Genomic DNA, 18,943 nt, shown 5'->3' with positions numbered 1-18,943 from the left:
CTGGAATAAATGCTTCCAGCTCTATCCACCAAGGAGAGGGGTTGCTGTATGTGTCCTCAGAACTGAGTTAGGAAACCTGATTGGCAGGTTGTCATTTCTGGCAATTAGGTAACAATGTTAGAGAAAGAGAGAGAGATTTGAAATATTTCATGAGTAGGGTTAGGAATCATAGACTCCCTTGCTATGGATATGTGATGAGATCTTGTTCTGGTTAGCTCCAACCCTATAAAGGCTGCCAGGTGGCTGTGCATGGAACCCTTTACCCTCTCTCTTCCTCCTGTGGAAAACAGAAGTGGAAAGCAGTCTGACAGCAAAATGCACATTCAGTATTGATGCTGAAGTGCCCAAATCTGTCTGATCTTATGTGCTAACCAAGGTGGGTCATGGCTGAGAGCAGCAATCCTGTATGTGTTCCACTGGGGAGGGGAGGGGAAGAGGAAGGATGGCACTTAGGTAGAAGTCATTTAGTTTCTTCCATTTTGGTTGCTGTTTTATTTCATTTTCTTTCTTTCTTACAATCATTCTGCTTAAATATAAAAATTAATGGTCAAAATCATAGTCTGTTTTAAATGTGAACCCACCTGCATTGATACATAACAAACATCTCTACATACAGTTTCTGAAAACAAACTTGGACTTTGACATACAGGGAGAAACTCCCTTCCACCTAGTGCAAACATTACTAACTCAATCTGACAGAAAATAATGACAGCAGAATATTTCCACACTTAGTTTTCATTAATTTTAAATAACTTTCTCCATGGACCCTTAAGAATCAGTTCATGCTAAGCTGCACTATTAAGATCCTTCTCAGCTGTACTGGGTGTCTTCATGAATCACAGGAATACAGAAATAATAACTGGAAAGTGCCAAACATCTTTTATTTCCAGAGCTCTGGAACAGATGCAGAGCTTGGTGGATTCCTTGTTATTAAGGCACACAGTGAAAATAGCAGTTTATTATCTTGGAGGGCAATTCATCCCTCTGAGTGAAACATTCTGTGCCAGTAGTAGAGGAAGGCTGGTGAGTTGCTGGCCCCAATCACGATCAGCAGCAAGAGGTACAGCATCATTGCTATGGCAAAACGGTGGGTGGAAAACCAGGACTGACCTGAAGGCCTGAAAAGGGAAAAGTGCATGGATTTCATGAGAGATGCGGGTCTCTGCAGCTTGTTCCCGTTGCTCTTTCACAAATAGGGTACGTTTATCTATCTGTTCCACCACGCTCATCAATCTAGGTGGCTGAGCTCTTACCTCCTGTGCTGTTTCTGTGAATAGACCAGCAAGTATTTAACTCGGAGGAGCTGATTGTTTGTGACAACAAAGTATTTCTGTGGCACGTCACCACCTTCGCTGTTCTTCACTCTTGCTCTTTTTCTGTCTATTTCTTCTGAATCTGCATGGGAAGGAGAAAGAAGAGCTCTTCAAGGAACAGAGCAGCCAAACTCCCATGTGACTGTAAAACAAACAAACAACCTTCACACGCATGTACGCCCACAGGGGTGGGAATGAGATAATCAAAGATCTCAGCATTCCCCAGAATCCTTTAGCATCCAGGAATAGACCGAAAAGTTTGCTTGAGGCTACACCACTCCTAGTCATCCCTGGTATGGGTGGTATTCCAGCACAGACCAGGGAGAGATGGAGGCGGGTCACACACAGTGCTGGAGGGCTGCTCATGTTAACAGGGGAAGAAAAACAACACTGAAGGACTGAGTCCTGCAAGCAAAAAAGGAGATGGACAACCTGAGCAAAGGCTTCTTAGTCTATATAGCTAAGATAGTTCCTTTTTGCTACACTCTGATGCTCCTGTCCCACCATCACAGGCATCAGGGAAGGTGAACTTATCATAAGAATAAATGATGCAACCAAATTAGTGTCTATCCTTCAAATATGCATCTGAAGATAGTATTGCAAGGCTTATATGTGCTTGTTGAGGGGTCAATCAGAAAAGAAAGCCCCATATACCACGCTGTCTAAGGCAATGTACGTGCCCAGAGCTGAAACACAAATGGTGCTGAACAAGGGCTGAACTTTTGTAGTTATTACTGCAACAGGCTCACCTTTCTTCTTCACCTGGCACTTGACGTCGGGGTGGTCGATGATCTCGCAGACAGCAACGCAGCTCAGGAGGGAGCCCAGTGTGCTTCGCTGCCACCCGAGGCCGTGTGGGCTGTAGAGCAGAGCCAGGCTGAGGTCACTGGTGAGATAGGTGCCTTCACCAAACAGCGATGTCTGAAACAGGACAGAAATGTATCCTAGTGTCCTGCAGGGCAAGTTATAAACAGCATGCAAGTGTTCTTTACTGTCAGTCTGGTGGCTCTGTTTCTTGAGGTGAATTAACAAAGGTTTTTCTACCCACATTTGGCCTGGTCCTCTGCACTGCTTTTGTCCTGGCACAACTTCCTGCCCTCTCCCATCCCTCAGATTAGCTGTTTGGCACAGCCCCTGGTGAGGACAGATTCATGCTTTCCCGGATTTGGATTGAGCTCGCCAGTGTAAGCATTTTATATCAACATGACTGCACTGCTGTCAGGGGCATTGCACTGATTTATTGAGACTGCCATCATTCAAGTAATCCAGCCTTCGTGTACGGACAAGGCTTTAACTCACATTTAAATCCCTGCTTCACAGGAAAAGAGGGGAGCATGTTTCACTTGTGAATTCCTTTCAAAAATAACTGTTTCAATAACTTTGAATCAGAGGATTTGCCACGCTGACTGCAGTTATTAAGCCAGTAGATCCGGCATAGCTGAGGAGCCTTGTTCACAAAGGGCATCCGGGGGGGGGGGAGGTGGGAAAACATGGTCCAGGTTGATGGGTAGGATATGCAGCTGTTCTGTCAGAACTGCTTTACAGACAGCGGAGTCCCAGCTTCCTTTCTGCAGAAGGTCTGAAAATCCTGTGGGATATTTCCCTTAGCTGGGCCACTTAGAAAGGGATCTGCAAGTGGCATCTGAAGCTACTTGACCTGACCCTGCAGCCAGGTGGAGAGAGAATTCCCTGTGTTCTCTGGGTTGCTGTTTTGTTCTATGCACAGGCATGTTCCAGCTGCAGGCTGCCAGAGAGGCTACTATTTCCAGAGGCATTACACCTCCTTACAAAGGATAGACAGAATTTGTCACGCTGGAGGAAACTATTTCATGCTGCTTCCAGTTTTTACCCTTAGGCTGGAACAGAAGACTGAATGCAACTGTAGGCCAAGGCCTACACTGAAGTGAAAACAGGAATAACTCGTCAGCATGCTTTGTGCCCTTCCTTATTAAAGGACTCTGCAGCCAGTCCAAGTGTTACTGGCTGCAGGTGACCAACAAGAGATGGTGCCCATAAGGGGCATCAGGAGCCTCACCCTGTTCAGATGGCAATGCAGGCCATTGTGCAGAATGGAATGGAAGTTCTCCAGGCGACTGCCATGGAAGGCATAGATGAGGTCCTGCTCACCCCTAGTCTCAGCAAACTTGGCATTCATTTGATCACAGTATGTGACCTCAAAGAGGAAGTCCGGGGCAGGAACAGCAGCATCAGACATCCCAGTGAGCTCCTGGATCTTCTCATACTTGAAAACAGGAAGGAACAGGAGTGTCAGTTCATGGGGTTGGGCCATTCACTGGAAATCCTCTTTTTCATCCCTTAGTCTTTCAGACTGCTTTATGTATTTTGATCGTGCCTCCTGGGTTAGAATTCAGTGTTCCCAGGGAGAACAAGTGTGTACAGTCATAGTTTTGATAGGTTTTGCTTGACTGATGTTAGAACATCATCGTTCCACCAAGCTGTGCTGGCTGCTAAGATGACCCCGCATCACCCGACCTTGGAAAATGTGAAAAGAGAAGTTGTTTTCTTGCTACTAATCCCTACAACTATTTTGATCCCTGTTACAGAAGTGCTCTTAACCTTTCTGTTTTTGGGCCAAGCATGCATGACACAAACTTGTCTTTGAGTAAGAAGCAAGGCTCAGCCCCGGGAAACCTGAGCAGGACTATCCTGGTCTGGTACAAGCACATACGCATCCTGTTAATGGCAGCACCCAGCTGCAGCACTGCCAACCATCAGCTACCGATAGCAATAACTATTTCTTCTACTTGCTTTTTCTCAAAGCTATTAAAAAGAGAAATCCTCTCTACCTCCAGGAAAAATGTGTTGAACAGCAAAGTTGCCTGCAGACAAATTCTGATGGGCTGTTTGAGTTCAGGCCTTACCTCCTGCTTCTTAATGCTTTGTATCGTGAAGGTCTTAGATGACAAAATCCAGCTTAGCAAATCCCAGGTCCTTTTCTCTGCGTTCGGGACGGCTCCCAGGAGTTCCTTCAGGCTGGGCAGCGCCTCGGTATCTGCAAGCTGACAACAGGAGCTCAGCCCGAGCTCCTCATCGTGATTAAACAGAGACCTCTAGTGAAAACAACCGAGTATTTCAGCCCGGCCGGCTGGAATCTGAGACCAGTCTCTGTTTATCGGTGGCGTCAGCGCCGCGCACTCAGGGGCAGGCGGAAGGGGAGCGGTCTGGGTGCGGGGCCGCGGCGGGGCAGACACGAAGGGTTGGGGGCCGGGGGAAGCGGGCCGTTCCGGCGTCGTTCTCAAGGCACACATGTAACAGCTCCGCATCCCCGCTCCGGGGCAGCGCGGCGTTTCCCCTGCTGCTCGAGCCGTGCCACCCCCGCCCCACGCACGGCCCTCCCGCCGCCCGGCTCAGCCCTGCCCGTCCCCGCTGCCGGCCGGCTGCGGCGCCGTGGCCGCGTGCCGCTCACCAGCGCCTCGAAGTCCTTGGAGGCGGCGTCGGCGCCACCGTAGCGGCTCGGGAAGGGCCGGAGCGCCGAGTCCCGCCTGTAGCTCTGCAGCGCGGCGGCGAACAGACTGCAGCGCAGCTCGGCGCCCAGCGGGTCCCTCCGCACCGCCTCCCGCACCGCCTCGCCGGGACGCGGCGGCCGCATCGCTCCGGCGGAGGGGGAGGGGAGGGAAGAGCCGCGGCCCTTCCGCCTCGGGGCCGCCGCTCCGCCCCGCGGCCCGGCGCTCACCTGCAGCGGGGAGCGGCCGTCGGAGCGAACGGAACGGGAGCTTCGTGCCCGACTGCGGAGCTCGGGCGCTTACTTACCTGCGCGAACAGCTCGGGAGCATCGGAGCAGAGCCGGTGCTCGAGGGCAGATAGCAGGCTGAGCACGGTTGCGTCGCGTTGACTGCGATTTCACGGCGATAGATGCGTTGGCTTGAGTTGTGGCTTCGCTCAACAGCTTTTATGAGAAGTGAATCTTTTAATAAGAGCCGCGGGAGCAGCTCCCTTTGAGCTGCTGGTGCTAAGGCAGCACGGGGTGGGTTCGGCAACCCTTAGGATCTCCTCCAGCTTGGAGATGCTCTGACTGTGAGCACGGAAGCACGCTGATTGTAAAGGCTGCTTTGCTTTACATCACTCAAATTGCCGGATGCAATTTGTCTCTCAACCCATCCTGCAAACTCAGTGCTAGCTTTCCCTTCTTACCACACTGGATGTGATTGTTGTGTGGGCTTGGGGTGAAGGTTTGGAATCTGGATTCTGCCCTTTCCAGATGCTGCAAACCCACACAAACTCTGTGCATTGATGGAGGCTTGTCTGAGTGTCACAACTGGTGCACATAAGGTCATCACTGACTTGAAATTAGCCCCCAACAGGACTAAAACATTGCCAACATTATAATGGTTAATGGTAATTCTGAGAGCACTGATCCCAAACTGCTCCCTACCTCTGAATTTCCAATGGACAGAGCTTCCATTACAGCAAGCTGGGCCAAGTTGGGCAATGACAGCTATTGATAACAAGTTTGCTGTGCTGAAGCCAGCTATCTGCTCCCATTCCTCTGCCATTGGATGAAACCCCATTTCACAGAGCTTTGCTGGAGATGAAGTATGGAAAGCTTTCGGTGCTGCTTTTAAGGGAGATGTATCCTTGTGTGTTCTATTGCTGCAGGGCTGGCTGCGGCATGGGCACGCAGCTGTCCTCCTCTTTCTTCTCTCAGACAAGTACCCTTCAAACCTATTTACCTTTCCCCGTGTTGATTTTGCTAGATAGGAAAGCTGCCCTCGGTGCTTTGCTGCAGCTCGGTGCAAAGATGGCTTTGTAAGAGGGTCACTGCCAGCACAGCAGATTGAATAGCACTGCTGTTCTGCTCCTCATGAAACTGAAGATCTGATTATTTAACGTAGGCTGTAATAAAAATAGTTTCTGGTGTCGGTGGATGCATTTCAGCGTAGAAACAGGGCTTAAATGTCTTCATTTAATTCCAGCGTGTTTAAAATTGATCTCACGGACCGGAAAAGAGATTTTTTTCCCCTCCTTAACTAGGGCCTGTGAAGGAAATTAATATAGGGAAGGGAAAATAGAAATACAATACTACACTCAGTAAAACAAATGCTTATGGCTGAGGGGTTCGTTACTGGCTGGTAAGGCTGGAAAAGCCAGCTGTATGAGGTATGTTTTATTATGGAATTAACCTTGACCCAGGGTTCAAAGAGAAAGGTTAGCTGGAAATAAATCAGTGGTACGCTCAGGTCACTTCAAAGAGCCTAAAGCTGAGCTTGAAGATTACATGCTGTTTGTGTGTATGCCATTGGAAGGGAACATATGGTAAAGATAATAGATGTAAACTATTTATCTCTCTTTTTCTCCCTCTTGTAGGGTTTAATTTTTTTTGTCCTTTGCCTATAAGTACTGCAGGGTTTGGCCTGGCTCCCTTTTCCCCAGTGCAGTACATGCACTGTGCAGATCGTGGCATGTTTTAAGATTTACGATGGCCTGATTTTTTTTTCACATTATGGGGAAATCTGATGATTTTCCATTTTAAAAGTAATTGCTGAACAATAGGAAGGAGTCCACTTGTTAAAAGTGAACATAAAAGCGAGCTGCATCTACCTCAGGGCACTGTGCCTTTGCTAGATCTGCTCCTTACAGCACTCTTTAATCTGCCATGCTGGGAAATGAACACAGTGGGAGATTGGAGGTGGGATATACAGCAACTCACCTCTGGGTCATGGGCTCTGATGCAAGGCGGTTGAGGAGCTGGCCTGCAGGGCAGCATGGAAGGCAGCAGTGTCCTTCTGGAACAGCACTGTTGGGCTCGCTCTGCTGGCAAAACACAGCATCTCCATCAGTCTCTCCTTAGTCCTGCATTGCCACGTTTCAGCGCAGGGTGAGGTGTTTGATGTGGACCAGAGTTCCTCATCTGATTACAGATGTCTGCGGTACAGCAGCCCAGTGCTCTGAAGCTTTAAGTTTGCCCTTCCAGGCTTGGCCACCAGCGCTCCTCTGTGGCTGTTGCTCCTACGGCCAGGGCAAGGAGATGTGGTAGGGGCTCAAGAAGAACCAAAGGCACTGCTGGGGTTTACAAACAGGACTCACATACCTGTCCTCAGGTGGGAAGCTGCCTAGTGGGTTGCTAGAGTGAGGGTAGCCTTACAGTCAAAAAGATTAACACAGTGGAAAGGTGATACAGCACAAACAGTAAAAGGGACTAACACAAACAGGATGGTGTTACAAAGAGAAAGTGCTCACCTGTCTCTGAAGATCTAAGCTCACAGGGAAGCTCCACATCAGAGGGACCCCCAACCACAGATCCTTCCCCAGCAGCAGTCAGTCCTTAAATGAGATCTAAGAGAGGTGAAGTTGGGTTCCACCCCTTCCTGTCTCACAGCTGAATCGCCTTCACCTGTGCTCCCAGGGCTGACCGGTCCTTTCCCAGGTGCTCAATCAGTGGTTCAGGCCATGACTTAACAGTTCCCATACAGGTAGTATGGTTAGGTTGTGGCTGGGCTTGATGACCGTGAAGGTCTTGTCCAACCTGAGCAATTCTGTGAACCCCAGGATGGATTCCTTCATGCGTTGCTTTCTAGTGACCCTGCCCCAAAACCTGACTCTGAGCTGAGAAGTAACGTGGGAGAAAACTAGAAATGAGATCTAAGAAGTGAAATGCTCAGGGACCTTCAGTGCTGGGGAAGGCCTTTGTGTTCTGTCTGATGGTTCCAAAAACAGGGATTTTGCTGCACCTCGGCTGCATCAGATCTGAGAACTGGTCCTGTTTTCCCTCACACCAGAGGCAACTGCCAAGGTTTATCTTTGTGGGTTTTTGTTACAGAAAGGGAAACGGGAGTGTGAAAGGTCCAGAAGCCTCGTGTAGCTTTGGCCAAAACCGCGTTGTCTGCAATAGCAGGTTAGCTGAACCGTGGCCAAACCTCACTCTGCACCTCTCTCAACATCAGGCTAGAGCTGTGAGGATAGACCCAAACCCTTAGAGCAGACCCAGGCTATTTGCTGGGGGCCTGCACAGCTGAAACATGGGTCTCTGTCCCCAGAGGAACAGTCTGGAGAGGCTCCAAAGGAAGCTGAAGTTCTCAGTGCAGGTGGCAGCAGCCTCCCACAGCACCCTGTCTGCTGCCATGCTCCTATCTTGTGGCCCTAAAGGGCGCTTTCCTTGCCCCAAGCAGGATCGTGCTCCTGTGCTGGTTCTGTTTGCCGGATGATGGCAGCAATGTATCTAACCTGGAGGCAGCCGCTCTGCCTGCTCAGAGCATCCCTTTCCTTTGCTGCTTCCCACCAGCCTGTGTGAGACAGCCGGTGTGCTGCGCTGTCATGTATACAACATCATGTGCTGTATTTAGCAGCTGGGCAAAAAAGTTGTCAGGTAGAACTTCTCTCTTTCTCTTGCCTGGGCTGTCCCAGACTTGGGAATCTCAGCACAGCATTGAGCAACAGCGTGCTGCAAAGTCTTGATGCTCATACAGGTCCTTATCACACCACCCTGCAAAGTTCAGGATGGCTTTTTAAAGCATTTTGATGACGTTGCTATTTGGAGCAGGACCCCTTTGGTGTGGGGTTGAGTCGCTCATAGCCGTGCTGCTGTGAAAGGACAGGGAAAAATGGGGCAAGAGGGAAAGAAATGCATGCCCTATTCCAGGGAAGTTACCTTTTCCCCTCCCTGAACCTCCAAGGTGAAGCTCTTGATGAATTTTGGATTAAAAGGAGCAGTATGCCTGCATGGACATCTGATCCATCGTCAGTAGTGACACTGGGATCTGTCATGTAGGAATTGCCATCTGTAATCTGGTTGGAGGTGTTCCAAAGGGTAGGGAATGGGAGGTGTAGTAAGGGGTTGAAATACAGGGGTGGTTTGCTGCAGGGAAGAGTGACTACAAGCCTAAAAGGTGCGTGTGCCCTTTCTTTCCAAATCACTCCGTTCCTCCACCAGCTTGAGGAAAAAAAAGTAGAAAAACACAGGAAAAAAAAAGGAATTTTTCTATGGAATGGGTGCTGCATCCATGGGACACATAGGCACCCAAGATTAATCCAACCACCAGCCATCAGCTATTTATTTAAAGAGGTAAATTCTCATCTTGTGTTTTAGCCATCAATCCCCATTAGTTTCCCTCCATGGTTGATTGAATAGTCCATCGGCTGTACTAATAAGCACCCATTAGCTGTCCCACGGAGCTTTCGTTTTATTAGAAACAATTCACGTCAGCCTCAGCCAGATGGAATGCTTTTAGCCCAGTTGTTTTGACTGCAATATTTGGAAGGTGCAATCTGAGTGCCTGGATGGCCACAAAGGGGCAGGAGCTGTGGGGCCATACAGGAGCTGTGGGGCCATGGAGGAGCTATGGGGCCGTGGGGAGCTGTAGGGCCATGGGGCCTTCCTTTATCTCTTCTTCCTTGGACCAAACAAACCAAGAGACCTCAGCTGCTCCTCACACCTTTTGCCTTCCGGACCCTTTCCCCATCGTCATAACCCTCTTTTGGATGCCTTCTGATAGTTTTATATCCTTGTATCGAGGTCCTTGAGGCAATGCCTTGCTTGAAGGGACGAGTTTCCTCCAAGGATTTGCAGCAGTTGTTTCCATCACCTCCCCTCTGTCTTTGGGCTTTGGAAAGCCCACACCTCAGGACTCACTGTCAGTGTTCCTCATCCCATTTTGTCCTGCTTCTTCATTCCTCAGAGCACAAGTGCAGAAGTTCCCCCTTTTGCAGTGTTTCAGGTTGGGGTAAGCTGTTCCCAAGCAGTTTGGCTCACTGCTCCACAGGGATTGCTGCAAATCACTGCTCAGCTGCTCTTCATCACGCAGGCCTGGCTTCCATCTACCCGACAGTCCTGCTAAAAGGATAATAATGCTTTAAAAATTAAAGTCAGCCAAACAACTACTTCATAAATTCATGGCCTTGCCCTGATCCTTTCCAGAAGTTTTTCTTTTGGATGGAACCTGTATCAGACCTTGGATTCTTTTCCTTTGGAAATGCTGCTGCTTTTCTCCTTTGAGAGCGTGCTGGGTCACCCGGCTATGCAGAGGGGGTTACCAATTATCTGTCATTAGCTCAACACAAACAAGCCTCACTTCAGAATAATCTTGTGATCTCTCCTTCAGAGAACACAGGATAATCTCTCCGTTATATTGTCTCATTGTGGGATTTTTGTCCTTGATGGATAAACCAGCCCTGAATCCTATTAAGAGCTATTCTGCATCCCTTGAAAACAGACAAACTCGTGGGAGAGGCAAATCCCAAAGAGACTCTCAGCTCCACCTGCCTGATGAGAAGCAGCTCTGTTTAGCAGCGGCTGTTTCTATCTGAAGTGCTTCTGAAAGCAGTTTAGGTATGAGCGCAGCCCTGGCTCTTCCATGGGGCTGATGGTCCTCAGCTCTTCAGATCTGGCCACCAGCAGGTAACCATGGCAGATGAACTGAGGGCCAGTAGAAGGCAGCACTGGGCAGCAAGGCTTGTCTGATGGGTGATACAGCATCTTCTCCATCAATGACAGGTCCCCAGGTACTAAGGCCTTGGAGCCCCCTGCAAGGCGCATGGCTCACAGCTGTGGGTTTCAGCCCAGGCTTTTCCCATGCTTTGATGATAGGAACGGGCTTTTTTTTTTTTAAATCATCCTCTGCCTTTGCATCACCATCTGACTGAGGACTGCCCTGATTCCCAAGGAGATCCTTGGGTGGGGACTGATTGAACACGACATGCAATTTGCTGCTAGGTGTGCCAGCGGGGGTCAGGTGCCTGTTGCATCTAAAAGAACCAAGGAATTGACTTCTGAGTACTGAATGTGAAACTGTCAGTGCCTTGGCTGCTTTCCCATGGCAGCTTCATGGCTTTACACTGGCGCATAGACTTCAAGGAGCAAAGAGACGTTGGCTTAGCAGGAGTCTCTCAGACACCACTGCAGTAAATACAAGTGGTAAATTTTTGGCAATCCCTGCTTTCTCTTAAAATCTGGGGTCTTTATATCTTGAAGAGAGTTATGACAGCGAAAGAAAAACAAATCCATCAGCCACGAGGGGAGTTTGGAAATGTTTTTTTTAAAAAAAAAAACAACACGTAGATTTGATAGGAAATATTGAGCAAAGTGTAAAAGGGAAAATCTCATCTTGTGGAAATCTGACAGCTCCAGTAAAGTCAAATTGCTTCTCAAGGGATGTCAGTGGGAGGAAGGAGCCTACTAAAACCTGAAATTCGTTAAAAAGAAAGAAAAGGGAAAGAAAATTGTCTGCCTTGCCTTAGATATTTTGTTTTTCAGTGCTGAGGTCCCAACAGTCTTTCTCTTCCCAAGCTCTCCTGGTGCCACCAGCCATTTCCAATCGGTGCAAAGAGTGGATCTGATTTTTAGCAGTGAGTGTTGCAAAGGGTTTAACCACGGTGCTGTGCTTGTCCTCTGGGTCCCAGGGGATGGGGCAGCATCCTGGGCAGCTCCTTGCCTGGGGATGGCTAATCACACAGTGGTTTTCAGCAATAAATCCATTGCAGGGGCAGAGAGTGGATGGGGATGCTGAAGATATAAAAGTCATGTCATAAAGGCCTGTTAAAATATGCTCGTAGGGAACGGCAGCTCGTAAGAGCCCTGTTATCTAATTACTTCTGCCAGGCAGAGAATTCTGGGCAGCAATTATTTTTAACCGGACCACTGCTGGAGGAGCTTTCTTGCTTCTCAGCACTTCTTAAGGGCAAAACGAGAGGCTCTACAGAACAAACCTCTGTCTGAAAGGGTTCATTTTTCACTTCTCCTCCGGTGTCTGAAATTCAGGTCGCTTCTTTCTTTTTCTGGCATGGGATTGAACAGGGCACATCTGCACCCCAAAAAGGAACCAGGTGTTTGGGCTGATGGTCCACACAACCATATGACACCGGCTGGACTTCCAGCGCCTGCATGACCTCACGTCTTCCATCAAGCTGAGAAAAGCTTCCTAACCAAATTAATTCCTCTGTCCCGTACAGAGAGATCCTGGGACAGCGTCTCATCTTACAGAGCACTTCAGTCCCAGCTCTTTGACCCGTGCTTGGGGAGCTGCCCCCTGTTTTCTCAAGGTCTTTTGAATATCAGTGGGGACGTTCATCATCCCGGGGCATGCAGGAAGGTATCGATCACATATGATGAATTGGTGCATGTGTCGTGCAGGAGGAGTGATTAGTTAATGGACGAACGATGGCAAAACTCGTGCTTTCATGCCTAATGGCTGCTTGTTCCCCTTCCTGAGGAGGAGGAACTTTGGGTTTTGGGGTGAGGGAAATGGTGCTGTGAAACCAGGAGGACCTCACCCAGCAGATAACACAAGGGGCCACACGGCTCCTGGTGAAATCGACTTCTCTTCCAGCTTCCCACCAGTGCAATGGAGCCCTCCACAGACCAGCGCTGATTCCCCCCTCTACCCCCTCATTTTTTTTTTTCCCCTATACGAACGTTTTGGAAGCAAAGCACATTATTCCAAATGGGATTAAGTCGTTTGGAAGAGGATTATGGTGTTTTGGGAATAACACCCTCTTATTCCCGAATGAGATCAGTCACACAGGGAGTTAATCGGGCGCTCTGCTAAGCCTGCAGCCCCACATCAATCCCAACCTTGGCATCATAGGAAGCAGCAGCAGCCATGCAGCCATGGCTTGCATCATCCCCCAGCGTGATTTGTTTTTTTTCTTTCATCTTCTGATATGTATTTATTATTGAAAATTAACGGGTTTCCTCAATTTTGATTTCCAGGCTGGGACCAAACACAGCTTAGGCAGTTAGCGATGCATATTTATTTCCATCTCGAGCGGGAAAAATATAACTTCTTTACTCGTGTTTCTATAATTTCTTTTCTGCCCATATGCAAATTGCTGGTTTATTTGTGCGAGATTTATGCAGCTAAATGATGGGGAATTATAGAGGCAATTCAGCACTTAGAAAGGAGAGAGACAATTGCTGCAATTTGCTTGTGCCGTTCACTAATTCCTTCAGAAAATGCTTTTGCTCATTTATTTGCACCAATTTCTGCACCCCTAAGCAAGCTTGGAAAATTTTCTCCAGGGTCAGTGCGCAGCAAATGGTGTGTATTTCTTTCTGCCCATGCCATCGCCTCCCCATAATCCTTTATAGCAATTAGTAACAATAATGAAATATAGCTGTGATTTCTCAGTGCTGGCTGAAGAAACGCAGCCTGTGCTGTGAATCAAGCACATTTTCTGGTCAAATTGGCCATGTGAGCTCGCTGCTCAGGAAGCTTTAAATCCTCCTCTGCATTGCTACGAGCTAAGCTCAGCAGGGGGAAAAACAGCTCTAGGAGCAGAATTGTTCCCTGTTCCTACCCAGGACTTTGTCCTTGCCAAAAACACTCCACCATGCAAAGCTCACTTTTGGGACAACATGGGATCACAGAATCACTCTTGGAAGAGAGTTCTAAATCCAACCCATCCCACGTGGCCATGGGATGGAGATGGGACGTGGGGCAGAGGAGCAAGGCTGCAGGCCCTGCAGGGGGACTTGCTGTGCTCGGACATCACCGGGCAGCTGGAGGCCAACTATGGGAGAAAGGGAAGTGATTTAGGTTTGACCATTACCACAAAAACATGTGCGGAGGACGGGGCAAAGAGAAGAGCAGCCGTTTCCTATTAGGATAAGAGTAGGTCAGGTGTAGTTAAAACTGAGTAAATGGAGCAGGAAATGTGGCCGTATATTACTCACCCGAGATATATTGCACACATTAGCTCTGTTTGATCGGGCTGCGCTGAGGTGCGGGGCTGTGGGGTGGCCAAAGCCCAGCTTTGTGCTCTATTAAAATAAATATATGGCCGGTGTTTAATAACGCCGCTGCGTTGGGATGTAATCGAAAGTCTGCGCGGGCTCTTCTGGAAGGCTGTGCCTGTAATGAATCCGTGCCTTTTGAAGGCGGAAGGTGTGATATTAATACTGTTTACATAGCAAAATAATTTATGGATATTCACTTAGCAACGTCACTGACTTGTAATGCGTGTCTGTTCCTCCCAGGAGCAGCTGGGGCGTTTCTGGGAGTTGCAGCTGGGCAGAGATGAAGCTCTGCTGCCTTTATTTTTGCTAGGAATTAGGAAAAGAATGCACTTTTTTTTTTTTTTTGGTTAAAAACCACACGTGGGGTGGGCAGCATCAAGGGTGAAAATGTGCTGAGATTCTGGTGATGGAGCTTGAGCACTGAGTCTTAATGGAGAGTTGTGCTGCTTCTCAGCACGGAGCGGTGGGGATGGGACTGTGCAGGACAGCCACTACGGACGGTGCAAATCCATTTGCAAAAATAATTGGAAAATAATAATAATAGAAAAAATGCCAGCATGGGCAGAAGGTGCGATAGGTTCGGGGGAAGGACGCTGTCGCCCCAGGGAGACGCCGCCGTGTCCTGTGCGCATTAATGAAACACTTTCTTTCCGGTTAGGACTTGAGTGATGCTCATTGAAAATCAGGCTGCCATGGAAACCGGAGGTGTTTGGTCTTTTGGGAACGCTGTCGGACGGAGGTGCGGGGAGGGGGAGGAGGCGGCTCTGCCAAATGCCCCATTTGCTTTTCCCGGGTCCCCATGGCCGTGGCTGGGGCGGGCAGCCTCATGATTTTCCTTTCTCTTTGCACTTTGGTTTCTGTCTCTGGGATTTTACAATCTCCTTTTGGAAGCGGTCGGTGGTGGGTTGGGCTGAAAGGTGACGCTCTGTTTCCCAACGGCCAGAGCCGCTCTGTGCGCTGCATTGCGAGGATTCCCAAATCTCCCAGTGCCTGCGGCTGTCCTCCCAGGGAGGGGCTTTACTTCCGAGGTTCCCCCAAAGAGCGCACATTAGAAACACCCTGGGAGAAAACAGAGGCTGTAAACCGAATCTGGTGATACTCAGCCTCTCACCTGTAGAGATTTTTTCTCTTTTTTTTTTTTCCTCCCTTTTTTTTTTTTTTTGAATCCTATAGAACCAAACCCAAAGCCCCAAGCCCAAAATCACTGCGTGTCCAGAAGGTCTCTACCCCTAAACCCACACGTGAGGGCTGAATTTGCTTCCACCCTGAAGGCTTGTGTTCCCTTTGGGGGTGCTGTGCTCTGCACATCCGGATTTGGACTCAGTGACCCTTAGGGGCCCCCCTTCCTCCTCGGGATGTTCTGTGGCTCCACGCATCCAGAGCCACATGTGTGGGTTTCTGTGGGCACCCGTGTCCCTGCAGCTGCTCAAGGTTGGTCTGTGTGTTGCATGCAGCTTCGTGTAGTTCTGCTGTAGCAAATACAGAAATAACGTGAGGGTTAAAAAAAAAAAAGTCTGGTGGATGGCATTATTCGTGCTGGCTAAAATCCTGTGAACAAAGCAAGCGGCATCATTTCACTTGCAAATCGAGCAGCAGAGCAAAATACCGTTTATGAAACTGTAATTTATTCTTGGAAAATCAAGCACTTGGAGTGTCTGCTCATCGCAGGTTACGTTACAGAAAGGGAAAAAATAGATGAATGATGAATGTGACAACATTTCAGGCTCAATCATTGCAGCAAAATCCTGCTCAGGTTGGGTTTCTGTGGCATTAAGGCAGCGATTGCTTTAGGGTTGGAGACGTTGAATCCCATTGGCAGCTGGGGACATTGCCAAACCACCAATGGGCACCAAAGCCCATCACTGGAGGCACTGCAGGAGGTGCTCCATGGTTCATTGAAGGTCTCCCAAAGCCTGCTTTTGGCACTGGGCTTTGCTCCCCGTCCCTCTCAGTCCTTCCATGGCACAGAGCAGTGTGGGTTCCTGTTGTGGTTGAGTCTGGTGGGTGGCTTGGCACTGCACAGCTGTTTGCTCACTCCTCCATTCCCGGTGGGATGAGGAGAGAATGGGAAAAAAACAGAGTATAACTCATGGGTTGAGGTAAAGCTATTTACTGTGATAGAGAAAAGGAAAAGGAAAATAGTTATGACTGTATATACAAGTGATGCACAAGTATTTGCTCCCCAACCCCTGATGCCACACTAGTCCCTCAGCGAGTGGAAGAGCCACAGATGAACTCCCGCCCCTTTCAAAACTCTCCTTCCATATGGTATGGAACATCATTTTGGCCAGTTAATCCAGCTGTCCTCATTCTGTTCCCTCCATAACTCCTTGGGCCCTTGGCTGAGAATAACAGCCTTGACTCCTTACAACACTGCTTAGCAGCACCTATAAACATCAATGTGTAATCAACATTGATAGATCCAGAACACAAACCATACCAGGCACTGGGATGAAAACTATTCCATTTCAGCTGGAACAAAGGCAGTGCCCCCTTCCCTGGAGGTGCCCAAGGCCATGGATGGCGCCCTGGGCAGCCTGAGCTGGTGGGGCAACCAGACCCCAGCAGGAGGTCTGGTTAGGGTGAATGGACCCAACCGTTGTGATTCTTATTGCAGGTGGTGGCCACATACCCAGTGCTCAGCCCTGGTGCCAGCAGTGCACTCCCCTGCTACTGCAGGCGGTGACTGTTGCTCCGTGTATCCATGCTGCCTGTGATTGCCACTGAGTGCCCTGAGATCCCAAACCCCAGTCCTGCTTTTCGGGCTGCTGGTGGACCAGTGGGAGGCTCCGTGTGCAGGAACAGCACTGGGTTTTGGCTCTGCACCCTGGAGCTGCCAGCTCAGCGCGCTCTGTAGGGTCCCACATTGAGCTCCGATGGAACGGAGTTCGCGACCCGGGGAGCTGTTGCCAGTGTAATAGTGTGTCACGTATTAAGGGAGCATGTTTGAAACCACATTATATTATTAAAATTCATAGCAGTGATTTATAGGGTGTTTTAAAAACAGCAGCTTGCCAATATAAATTGGCTTAGAAAAGTCAACTGTAATCCACACAGGTCCAAATAATGACATTTCCTCCAATACATCGAAAAAGCTGAAAAGCAGAAAATAATATCCAGGCTCCAGAGATAAGGCGAGTGCCCAAGGGAGAGAGGACTCTGAAATATTCATGCAGTTGTAGATTGAACGTTGGAAACGGCCGTTCCCAGTGGCTATGTTTAGGGACTGATGAATTTAGTTACTGTACCTTTATATTTATCGCTCAATAAACAAGACAAGCTCCTTTACAACTCCGAGCAAGACTAATTTAGCTGTTTTAGTGCTTAGGAAGTGGCTTTCTGGACCACGCTAGGGTTTGATAAGGAGTGAATTTCATAGGAAATTAGGAGAACTTTAATTCAGCCCGATGGGAGGCAGAGCACTGGGGTGGAGCTGTACGTAGCGGGGTGGAAAACCCCAATTTGAGGGCTGTGATGGTTAAAAACCAAGGAGGAGGGAGCCAGGACCCCCATGGCACACGTGTGGCAGTCAGGGCACCCAGAGCCCAGTTTTGTCCCTTGGTGAGCACAGGACCAGCCCTGTCAGACGGCGCTGATGAAGATGTTCCAGCTCGTGGCTTTTAAAGGTTATTTTTCGAGGCAGAGAACAGTGCTGTAAAGGTTTTACGGCAGCTGCGCCGGAATTAAGCGGCGATTCATAAAAGTGTCACAAATGAAACTGTAATGCCTGAGCTGTATTAGCGCTAAAATGACCTTTCAGATAGAGAGGGTTTATGGGATATTATAAATTCCCAACGTGCTGCAGGGTTACACCTCCAACAGCAGCAGCGGCAGCATGCGAGGCAGGAAGAGGGAGGTTGGTGCCATTGGCCACACCAATGAGGGAACGTTTGGGATCCCTGAAACACCCATCCTGAGCATCCTCCTGCTGCAGGGAGCGGGGGACATCTGGGGACCTTTTTGGGGTAACTTCTTGCGAGCGCTAATCATCCCAACAGCCCCAAATCAGAGATTATTGCTTGGCTCCTTTTTCTTTCTTTAGTTTCTAAGGCGTTAGCTTAATATCATTGAGCTTTTTGTTATTGCTCTGAAGGCAAGGGAAGTCCTTTTTTAATGAAAGCTGAGAGCTCTGTGTAATACCCCGACTCCAAAGCCGCGATTTGAAGCACCGTATTGCACAGAACTTACAAGAAAATCCCCGGAGTGAACCAGCTCTGATCTTTCTTCACCTCTTGCGTTGCCACTGGGAAATAAGATCAGTTTTTATGCCCGTGTTTATTAGGAGGTGTGTGTTCAGCTGGCGCGTGGCAGGGAGCGGCTGCGGGGAGCTGTGACGCGGCTCTTTGCACTCACTGCTCATTGAAGGGCTCTTCCCAGGAGCGTCTGCCTGAGCAGCAGGGTTGTGTTCCTGTCTCCATTGGGACCCACTGTGCCCCCAAAAGTCAACGTTCAGCCCCGTATCCAGGCATCCCCCAGAAAGCAAAGGGCCCGGCACGGTGTCTCCGTTGCAGCTCACAGTGCTCAGCCCTTCCCAATGGGTCTGCAATCTGCGGTCAAGGAAGCACTTTGCTTAATTGCCAAGACTTCATTAGCTGTTCTTAACCCAGTTAAGAATCGTCTGCCCATCCCCACGCGCTCTGCTCGCTGCCGGCCTCCTCCCTCCCTCCTTCTCCTCTGAGACGTTGGCTGAAAATACCATTCTTCAGCAGGTAGAGGAAGGAGCTCAAAGCCTCCTCCGATGGCCGTGGGGCCGCCGATGGCTTTGTGCTTCCCAGCCGGTTCCCAGCCCCAACCTTCAGCCCTTGCTGACGGCCTTTTGGAAGCCATTCTGTACCGAGAGCAGCCAAGCCAGCAGCCTCCACCGCCGCCATCCCGGCACACCGCGCGCTTCCCACGCTGCCGCCATTCATCTGCTGCGGCAGGAACAAAGCACGGCTCAGGC

At 49.3% G+C, this 18,943-nt stretch overlaps 1 protein-coding gene and 1 long non-coding RNA gene across 3 annotated transcripts; both read right to left on the bottom strand.

Moving 5' to 3' along the window:
- Window positions 1-463: 463 nt before the first annotated feature.
- Window positions 464-4,952, bottom strand: PARP16 (poly(ADP-ribose) polymerase family member 16). Of its 2 annotated transcripts, XM_052671719.1 has the most exons (6): window positions 4,741-4,947; window positions 4,196-4,333; window positions 3,349-3,555; window positions 2,063-2,234; window positions 1,254-1,395; window positions 464-1,118 (listed from the first exon to the last, which is right to left on the bottom strand). In XM_052671719.1, exons 1-6 carry the CDS (start codon window positions 4,921-4,923, stop codon window positions 977-979), a joined length of 984 nt encoding a protein of 327 aa, XP_052527679.1. In that variant the 5' UTR covers window positions 4,924-4,947; the 3' UTR covers window positions 464-976. The 2 variants fall into 2 exon arrangements, with proteins under 2 accessions (XP_052527679.1, XP_052527680.1); XM_052671720.1 differs by lacking the exon at window positions 3,349-3,555 and having other exon boundaries at window positions 4,741-4,952.
- A 410-nt stretch (window positions 4,953-5,362) lies between these two features.
- On the bottom strand, window positions 5,363-7,558 carry LOC128075198 (uncharacterized). The gene is made up of 3 exons (XR_008203693.1): window positions 7,512-7,558; window positions 6,982-7,280; window positions 5,363-6,308 (listed from the first exon to the last, which is right to left on the bottom strand). It is a non-coding gene; the product is annotated as an uncharacterized LOC128075198 (long non-coding RNA).
- Window positions 7,559-18,943: the final 11,385 nt, after the last annotated feature.

Source organism: Tympanuchus pallidicinctus, unplaced genomic scaffold (assembly GCF_026119805.1).
Source record: "Tympanuchus pallidicinctus isolate F22 unplaced genomic scaffold, pur_lepc_1.0 scaffold12, whole genome shotgun sequence".
In the NCBI taxonomy this organism is placed as follows: Eukaryota; Metazoa; Chordata; class Aves; order Galliformes; family Phasianidae; genus Tympanuchus; species Tympanuchus pallidicinctus.
This window is presented reverse-complemented; position numbering and strand designations above follow the sequence as displayed.

What these genes read in the sequence shown, in the direction of transcription:
- PARP16 (XM_052671719.1), bottom strand. Translation starts at nt 4,923, where the DNA reads ATGCGGCCGCCGCGTCCCGGCGAGGCGGTGCGGGAGGCGGTGCGGAGG. An exon ending in AAAGCATTAAGAAGCAGGAG is followed by an intron (nt 3,556 to 4,195) that starts GTAAGGCCTGAA and finishes CCTGTTTTCAAG; the next exon opens with TATGAGAAGATCCAGGAGCT. An exon ending in TCACAGAAACAGCACAGGAG is followed by an intron (nt 1,119 to 1,253) that starts GTAAGAGCTCAG and finishes TTCCCTTTTCAG; the next exon opens with GCCTTCAGGTCAGTCCTGGT.